Source organism: Danio rerio, chromosome 2, assembly GCF_049306965.1.
Source record: "Danio rerio strain Tuebingen ecotype United States chromosome 2, GRCz12tu, whole genome shotgun sequence".
In the NCBI taxonomy this organism is placed as follows: Eukaryota; Metazoa; Chordata; class Actinopteri; order Cypriniformes; family Danionidae; genus Danio; species Danio rerio.
In genome coordinates this window covers 1079771-1089890 of record NC_133177.1, presented here as the reverse complement: position 1 = coordinate 1089890, position 10120 = coordinate 1079771, and the positions used below count along the sequence as shown (strand labels likewise).

Below are 10120 nucleotides of genomic sequence, written 5' to 3'. Positions count from 1 at the left end.
TCCAAGAGCATTTTCTACCTCAATTTAATCTATATTGTTTATATTTACGTGTTCTAAATTGAAATTTAGATCCCTGTAAAAGCAAATAACTGATCTGATACTTTTTATTTGCCTTTCAAAAACATAACAATTCAGGCCAAACTCAGTCCAAACATAATCTTGCACAAACTGACCGAGACATGTCAGATATACAGTGAATCAAATACAAAAGCATAAAATTAAGACAAAAAATACAAATAAAACGTACAAAAAAACTTAACAAAAAAAAGAACAACATACCGTGCAGATATCAAAAAGAAAATCTGTAAGGGGTTAAGTAAAACCAAATTATATGAACAAATCATACAATTGTTTAGCCTTCTCACCCTTCATTGTTTTTAAAGCTTGTGCATAGGTGGCAAACAATCAATTTAGAAGCTGTTTTCAAAGTTTTGCAATTGTGGATGAAGAATAAAGTAAGTTAAGTAAATGAATAAATAAATTAAGTAAAATGAATAAACAATGTGCAGTTAAGTCATCATCTTTGCTGTCCAAATGTACACCAAATTTCACAATGTCCCAACAAATAGAAGGAAACCTTGAAATATACTGTTTAATCCAGTTGTCCACATCAGCCACTCCCCAAAACTTTCCCCCATCTTTCTGAATGAAATGCCCTCTTTACTACATCCAATCAGCTCACAGTAGACAAAACAAGCCACGCCCACTGTTCTATCATTTAATATTCTGTTTCTCTGCATCACAATACGAACAAAAAACAACATCTGCAGCTTCCAGTTTACAGAAATGTTTATAGATGTGGTCAAAAAACACGACAAAAACTCACATCTGTTCAGTTACAAATGAAAGCAGAACACACTCTAAAAAAGGAACATAACCATTTTTAAATAAATGTCTGATGGTAAATGATACTAAACGTTTACTATGTTAGGTTTGTTAGGATTACCTAAATGATTTACATTTGCTAATTGCCAGAATAATGAGAGAATGTTTTATTAATTTCTAGACAGTCAAAAGTTTACACACATTTCCTTGGTATTTTTAAGCTTTGCTTTTAAACTGTATAACTTTGGTCAAGTGTTTTGGGTCTTTTTCCACAAGCTTCTCACAATAGTTTGCAGGAATTTTGGCCCATTCCTCCTGACAGAATTGCTGTAACTGAGTCAGATTTGTAGGCTGTCTTGCTCGCACAAGCTTTTTCAACTCCGCCCACACATTCTCTATAGGATTGAGATCAGGGCTTTGTGATGGCCACTCCAAAACATTCACTCTGTTGTCCTTAAAGCACATTTGAACTCATTTGGCAGTATGCTCAGGGTCATGGTCTGTCTGGAAGACCCATTTGTGGTCAAGTTGTAATGTCCTGGCTGATGTGTTGAGATGTTGCTTCAGCATTTCTCCATAATGTTCTGTCTTCATGATGCCATCTATGCTGTGAAGTGGACCAGTCCCTCCTGCAGCAGAACAGCCCCACAACATGATGCTGCCGCCCCCATACTGCACAGTTGGGATGGTGTTCTAGGCTTGTGCGCTTTCCCCTTTGTCCTCCAAATGTAACACTGCTCATTATGGCCAAACAGTTCAATCTTAGCTCCATCAGAGCACAGGACATGTCTCCAACATTAGTCTTTCCCCAGTGTCATTCAGCTAATGGTAATCTGGCTTTGTTGTTGATTCTGGCTTGTTGATTTCCCCATGTTGTCACACAGTGAAGCAGTGTGTTTGAGCTTTTCCTTCAACACTATTCTACAGTTGTGCCTCACATTAACTCAAATGTTGTCAATCAGCCAATCAGAAACTTCCAAAACCCTGACATCATCATCTGAGCTTTTCCAGAGGCAGAATAATCTTATTGTGTGTAAACTTGACTATTAAGAAAAGTTATAACAATTTCTCAACATATCTCTCTCTCATTATTCTGCTGTTAAGCAGAACAGAAACACATGTGATCATCCTCACTTACCTAAAAGAGAAACAGTTTACTCACATTAACATCTGGCTTCTTTAAATGCTCATGTGCCCTATTACAGTGTTAGGTCGCGGAAACATTTTCAGAGGGTCGCGGAGTGTGTGGTCAAAAAAACAACAAAAGTTGAATTCCTTATTTTGCTTATCCCGGACTTTTATTTTGAAATTCGTGCGCGAAAACCCTACCGTTTGTACGACCCCGAATATTTAAAGTATTGATTTACATATATTGACGACAAAAAATACCTAAAGCCTCGTGTCATATGTAGTGAGGTACTCTCATAAGAGAGAAACCTTCCAAATTAAAATGACATTTAGAAACCAGACAACATGTTTAATAACAGTTCAGTTTAGTTCAGAGTAACTGAACTTTTCCTTACCCTAACCACTGTTTACAATATCTGTTGTTTTTATTTTATAATATTTCTATAATTTGATCCATTTTGTTAAATGACAGCAATAAAATATTGTTGATTTGTAAGGGCCTACTCACACTATGCCATCCGTACCGTGCCCAGGCCCGTTTCCCGGATCGTTTGAGAAGTGTGAGTGCGTTGAATCGGGCTTAAGCATGGTTCACTTGGCCGGCCCTGGCCCGGTTGGAAGAGGTGTGCCTGAGCGCGGTACACTTGGGCTTTGGCGCGGTACGCTTGTGTGTGAGTGCGAAACGCGCCAAAGCCCGAAACCGAAAGCGAGACGTGACTTTTAAGGGGCTGTTTCATATGGATTTATTAATCATTCTTACTGTTCAGTGAACGCAAACTGCCGTAGTTTATTAAAGACGAGAACTCCTCACAGCATGACAGCTGCACCTTCAGCAGACCTCCTCATTCCTGCAGCACGAGAGCTTAATGATTGTTTATGAGCGCCAAAAGTGGCGGATCTGTTCAGTAAAATATCTGACTGCGTGTCCCCGCATCCCTAAGGATTGTTTGGCGAAATATTTGACAGCATGTCACTGCATATCACACGACTGAAACGATATAACTAGAGAAATCTCCACTGTGCTACTGGGTGAGAGCGTATGGCAAGCCGTTTTAACATTTAAACCTTGTTCTGACTATCCATAAATATATTTAGAGATATAATTATATATTTTGACAAGTCATTATTATAATTCGACTTGTCAGAATGACAATTAGAGATATCTGCAATTACAATTGTACTAGTACGAAATCAGATTGGAGATATCTGCAAATATATTATGACTAGTCATATTCCTCCATTGACTTTCATTGAAAAATATTTGCAGATATCTCTGAGTTTTGACTCGTCAAAAATCCAATTCAAGATATCTTCAACTGTAATTCGACTATTAGTAAATTAATTAGAGATATCTTCAAATATATTAGTAAATATCTCTAAATATGACGAATTGAAGACATCTCCAAATGTATTATGACTAGTAAAAACTCAGAGATATCTCTAATTACAATTGTGACTAGTCAAAACTCATTTAGAGATATCTGCAAATATTTTTCAATGGAAGTCAATGGAGGAATATGACTAGTCATAATATATTTGCAGATATCTCCAATCTGATTTCGTACTAGTACAATTGTAATTGCAGATATCTCTAATTGTTATTCTGACTAGTCGAATTATAATTATGACTAGTCAAAATATAATTAGAGATATCTCTAAATATATTTATGGAGTCAGAACAAAGATTTAAATGCTAAAAAGGCTTGCCATAGAGAGCGCTTCTGAACAGCGCAGCAGCGATGACGTAAGCGTGCCGATATGGTGTGAGCGCGGGCCGTCGGGGGAGACGGGAAGGGGACAAGCGTGCTTTGGCCCGGTTCGAGGCATCTGTACCTAGTGTGAGTACGGCCTAAGTCTCTATGAATGTCTTATAATTTATCTGTCACTACTTGTGTATGTTAACAAATAAATACAAGTTAATTATAACTCCTAAAGTTGTATTATAGTTTCTAAAAATTTGGGTCGCGGCCTGATGACCATGTAAAAATGTGGGTCCCATGGGCAAACCAGTTGAGACCCCCTGCCTTATTATACAGTGGATGTAAACTTTTGCTTTCAACGGTATATAAGTTTAACATCAGTGGTTATCGTTCTGCTAGCGTGACTTGGGACAGTGGCGTTTGGCGTGTGTCAGCAGGTTGCTGGATTGAGTGAATCTCCGTCCGCAGAGGGGACAGTGATACGGCCGTTCTCCGGTGTGAATGCGCTCGTGTCTCCGCAGTCCTCCGGAATGGCTGAATCTGCGGCCGCAGTGTGAACACTTGTAGGGTTTTTCGCCGGTGTGAACCCGCTGGTGCATCTTCAGCGCGTTTGCGGTGATGAAGGTGTTCCCGCAGTCGGGGCAGCTGAACGCCCGGACGCCGCTGTGGATGTTCTCGTGATCTTTAAACGTGAAGAGCCGCGTGAAACTCTTCCCGCAAATCGAGCACAGGAAGGGCTTCTCGTGGGTGTGCACGGACAGGTGAGTCTTCAGGTGAGACGCTAGGATGAACTTCTTCCCGCATTGATCGCAGGTGAACGGTCTCTCGCCTGAATGGTAGCGCAGGTGACTCTTCACATCCGTAGCTCTTTTGAAGGTCTTTCCACACTGCAGGCATCTGAACGGACGCGCTTCAGGCCTCTTTGGTTTTTCTCGACTCGTGATTTCTGATTTGTTTTGGCCATCTGTGATGATTTGGGTCTTCTGATAGTCTTGGTCGTCTTCATCTGGTTCTTGATTGTCCTCTGTTGCCTCCTCAGAGTCTAAAATAAACAAATAAAAATATTATTATTATTATTATTATATTAAATATTGATATTAAAATTATGGGTCGAAACCAAAACTGAAAATTCGGGATACAAGATACACCCAAAACGGCAAACATGGGAAAATTGGATATCATTCGACTATGAATATTATTTTGAAATTAATGTAACCAATTTAAAGGGTCACGAAACACCAGAACACATGTGTTGAGCTGTTGACAGTGATATGTGTCCCACACTGCTAAAAACACTATTAGGACACCTATATTTCACTAAAAAGTGTAAATTGGTTGTTTTTGCGTTATTTCAAGCTAATTCGTACTTCCTGTTTGAAACTAATTTTTGAAGCTGCGTCACGGTCATGACATAATAGCGTGTATTCCAGCGTGCAGACTGGACGCCTGTGCCAGAGTGTGTCTTATTACGTCTTACAGTGTGCTGCATTAATGCATGAGTAAAGCTTGGTTCAAACCAATCAGCGCGCTCTATTGTGCAACTTCATTAATATTCATTACTGTCACAGTGTTTATACGACAGAGACGCCACGTTGTGTTGGCAAAACAAGCGTGAAGTGTTGCTTTTATAGTTTGCTGCAGTTCAGTTTTGTTTTCATTTTCTCTCTGTGAGAGCGCAGACTCACGTGTGGATTAACAGTGTACGCGACGCTCCACAACAATAACTTACGTGTCTAAGGAGGATTATTGTTTACCTGAGAGCTGTTCTCATCTGCAAACGCTGGGATCCGGATTCGCTTGTAGTCTCCTCTTAATAAAGACGCGGCTCTAGTTGCTGGTGATTGTTCTGTCTCTACAGATTTGGTAAGTGAGCGACCAGCGCTCTTTGTTTATTCAGTTTGTTCGTATCGAACTAAGTTAACTATTGCACAGAGTGTAAACACGTTAGCAACCAAACTTTAACCTCGTGTAGGGTTTTCACCGCATTTAGTGACCGGAATAACACATGCGGCTTTCTGACGCTACCTGCCGTGTGCATCTAAGTTTCCGGGAAATGCGGAGTTTTTTTTTCTCATTCGCCGTGCGGTATCAAACATTGCATGACAAATACACGCTTAGAGCAGTTCCTCGAATCAAATATCTCGTTTGTCGCGAGGGACATGAATGAATTCCCTGAATGAAAGAGCCAAACTGCAGTTAAAGTCCAACATTTAATCATTTGGCAAATAATTTGACTACAGATGTCCATGTAAACACAGTCACTTTCTCCACTGTGGGTGTGTGTTTTGACTCTAAAACTCGTGCGCGCCCAAATAGACACTCCCACACCATCCCACTTTAGTTCCTCTGACACTCCCCCTAAACAAAGCTGGACACGCCCACTTTTATGACACCTGAAACACTTCATCACTTGCTGTCTTCAGTCCCTAAACGTCTTTGAAGTGTTGTGAAAAGGAACGGCAACACTACAAAGTGCTTTACTGCTCCAACTTTGTTTGAAATGTGTTGCAAAAATGTAATATGTGTTTATTTTGAAAAAAAACAAAACATTTAAATAATATTTGTCGTGCTGTCTGCAGCGAAATACAAATCACAGTAAATTTAGAAATCACTTTTTATTTTATTTCAGGTTTATCATACTGCCCCAGCTTTTGTTTCTGATTTGGGGTTTGTAGAACAATACCGTATAGTTTGCTTGTCTAGAAAATGCTTCTTGATTTAGGTGAACGTAATTGAATATTCAGAATCAGAAAGAGCTTTATTGCCAGGTATGTTCACACCATAGACTGTAAAATATATGGACGTAGTGTCCGTGACGTTACCCATAGGTTTCTAAAGAGCGCGATAGAAGCCACAAGTAGGCGTGGCCAACCGTCGCCATTTTGTTCGCGCGTCATCACACCCACGGCGGGATACCAAACAAGGGCAAAGAGGCGGAGAGTGGGCGGAGCTACAGACACCTGCTGGCATTTAGCTTAGACCTGGTTCAGACACACTTTACTTTGGGAGAACGCTTAATACTTCATCACCTGCGACTCGTTTGTGTTCTGACCACTTGTGCTCGGCTCTACACTATATCAATAAAGTGTTCAGACTTTTAAACACACACTGCTGTAATACACTGAGCAACTAAACATTGTTCTAGTGACGCTTTTCAACAGGAGGAAAATGCGAATGACTTCCAAACACTTCAGATATAGTCTGTGTTAGTTAATGTAAGACTATTGATGAACTCCAGCATAACACTGTATGACAACACTTCAGATGACTGATCTAGAGCCCACAGCTAATCAATCTGTCAGATTCTGCAGTGCATTACAGCTCTAAATATAAATATAAATGATCTTAAATAAAACCAATACATGTATAGAGATGGTATATAAGTCTATAACTTTACTCACATGGGAAACGGAGGCTGCATGAATGGTTTGTGAGCACAATTAAGTGCACTCAGCATGCCATGCCATCTAATAATTGTAGGAAACAAGTCCAAAAGGCAGTCGACTGTGTAAAGCCACACAAAACAACACAGAAATACGATAAATATGCCGAGTTCAGTGGCTAATCTGCAGGATTCAGCTGAGGTGACGTGACGGCGACCAACAAGACCTAGCTGTCACTCAAGTGGCCACGCCCTTAATTATGCAAACTTAATATAAAGGAAACGGATGAGTTATAAAAAAATTCACCCCCTCACAGTTGTCATGAAGGGTAATATTAGCTGTATTAAACAAAATCTTTTCTTGTAGCAGGCTGTAAACACCTTTTCTTCTGCTGTAAAGTTGGCCATTCTAACAGTGGACTCAACTGAAATTTGCTCTATTATGGAGTCAGGAGCGGCCAGGACTAGCGGAATTTCGGATGAATTGCAGTTTTAGTTACTTCCGTATTGGCTTCCTGAGGGAGAGCGGGAGGTCGCCGCTTGGTTCACACATACGGGGAATTTGTTTTGGTGTTAGAGCTTTTACAGTGCAACAGAATTAGAGACAGGACAAACAACTAATCATTAATTGCAAATTGGCATGTAAATGTAATGTGGTACATTCAAAAAAGTAACGGGTTTTAAGGCATTTTGCCAAACCACAAGAGGATATTTCTGTAGAGTGACCCTTCAAATAACATTAGTGAAAATATAAAGTCAGAATAACCCTGCTGAAAAATCCAGCTTAAACCAGCCTAGGCTGGTTGGCTGGTTTTAGCTGGTTGACCAGGCTGATTTAGAGGGGTTTTGGCCACTTACAGGCTGGTTTCCAGCCATTTCCAGCCTGGTCTTAGCTGGTCAAGCTGGAAAATTACCAGCCAAATCCAGCTAAAACCAGCTTGACCAGCCTGGTTTAAGCTGGATATAGCTGGTTTTGGCTGGACTCCCAGCTTGGCTAGGCTGGTCAAGCTGGTTTTAGCTGGTCATCTCCCAGCCTGACCAGCTAAGACCAGGCTGGAAATGGCTGGAAACCAGCCTGGAAGTGGCCAAAACCCCTCTAAAACCAGCCTGGTCGACCAGCTAAAACCAGCCACCCAGCCTAGGCTGGTTTGAGCTGGATTTTTCAGCAGGGAAGAGTGAAATAATGTTCAAAACAGTACTGTAAATAAAAAAAGCTTCAAACCTCTTTGTGCCTCGTGTTCATCTTCATTTATTATCTGTGATGATTCTGAATCACTCATATCTTCAGTCCCCTCTTTAATAAAGTCCGCATCAGTGTTTTATTATGAAGGTATCGGCAGCTTCACATATTTCCTGATCAACAGGATCCACTTCTACATAAGAACCAAACCTGAGGAACAAAAAGCAGATATATATAAACATATAAACAAGAAATGCTGCTCATAAATCACCAAACCTGTACATTTTAGCATGATTCCTTTAATACGTTTCACCCTATTAGTTTTAACAACGACCAGAATATTCTGTAATATGTCATGTTTATACAGCGTATATGTGTGCACATCCACAGTAGTCACATCATTGCAAAATGTGCAATGTCAAATAGGGATTAAATTGATTTGAAATGCATGCAATTTGTAGATTAATTGCAATTAATAGTCATTATAAAGTGTTTTATGCGAGTTTGAAGCATTCATGCGCAAGGTGCATGTGTGGCATTTAAATGCATTTACATTAAACAGTGAAGACTATAAAGTGTTGTTTTACATTTGATTATTCCATATCTGTTGCTGATTACTAAGACTTCTTAATAAACTATGATAAAAGCACAATTTTATTTGATCTTTTGTATCTTTTCTGTATTTATCTAGTTTATTATACATTAGGCAGATGCACTAAAATCACTGCAATCTTTCTAAAACAACTAATTTTCACCAGGTTATTCAAGCCATCCGGTTAAAAAGATTTAGTCTCAAAATAAATCTAGCAGAAAAGCTAAATATGGTTATGTATTTTCCCCCAATATTGTGCAGCAACAGTTTATATTAATTAGTATTAAGCCAAATAGTTATAGTGATAAAATAGTCAGTCAGTATTTATATTAGTGTTTTTAAGTGGTTTGTTGATGCTGATTGAACATTTTATTCAGTTTATTGTGGTTTATTTGATTCGTTATATCTGATATCATACATCTAATCTGCTTTGCATGCTTTTAAACATGTATTTCAATCAGCAAATGTTGATTATCTTGAGGGTGAAGTCATGTTTGTTATGGTCTGAGTAACATTAGCAGTACTACATGTGAAACAATCACGCTTCTCACTGCTAATATGCTACTTACGAGTAAATAGCTGCAGTTTTGCTGACTAATTGTTCCAGAGCAGGTCAAACGAATAATGCTAATTGCTTTAATTACGAAACTGTTTGTTTAATAATCCTGTAGCGCTTTCTTTTTCGTTAAATTATATTGTTGTTTTGGACTAAACTCCTCCTCGTCCGCGCATGTAGTGACAGAGTCATGTGATCAATCTTTCAGATCATGTGACGCAAGAGTTTCGTCTCTCGCGCGGGTTCGGATATGCTCGGAAAACTTCGGTTGTTGCTAGAAGGGATACAGCTGCGGCCCGAAGTTAACCAGGGAATTATTTACATTATTTTTTAAATTACCCATTATTTGTATTTTATTAACGTCTACCATTACTCTAACCCCAAACTCAACCCTCACAGTAATGTAAAAACAGCAGTTATACAGAGTATTGCTGATGTTATTTATTAAATTACCCACTAATTAACAATTAAACTTTATTTCTCTAGAGCTTTACAATGGAGATTGTGTTAAAGCAACTTAACACCTACCGCTACCCAAGCCTCACAGTAATGTCAAAATATTCATTAAACCAGCCTAGGCTGGTTAGCTGGTTGATCAATCTGCTTTTGGAGGGGTTTTTGGCCATTCCAGGCTGGTTTCAGCCATTTCCAGCCTGGTCTTAGCTGGTCAGGCTGGGAGATGACCAAAAACCCAGCTTAGCCAGGCTGGGTCAGCCAAAACCAACTTAATCCAGCTTAAACCAGGCTGGTCAAAATA

At 39.4% G+C, this 10120-nt stretch overlaps 1 protein-coding gene across 1 annotated transcript; it reads right to left on the bottom strand.

Annotated features, from left to right (window-relative positions):
* Positions 1-86: 86 nt before the first annotated feature.
* LOC101885450 (uncharacterized) lies at positions 87-9547 on the bottom strand. Its single transcript, XM_073922099.1, has 3 exons — positions 9377-9547; positions 8258-8425; positions 87-4695 (listed from the first exon to the last, which is right to left on the bottom strand). The coding sequence occupies exons 2-3, from the start codon at positions 8313-8315 to the stop codon at positions 4049-4051; spliced, it is 705 nt and encodes a 234-aa protein (XP_073778200.1). The 5' UTR covers positions 8316-8425; positions 9377-9547; the 3' UTR covers positions 87-4048.
* Positions 9548-10120: the final 573 nt, after the last annotated feature.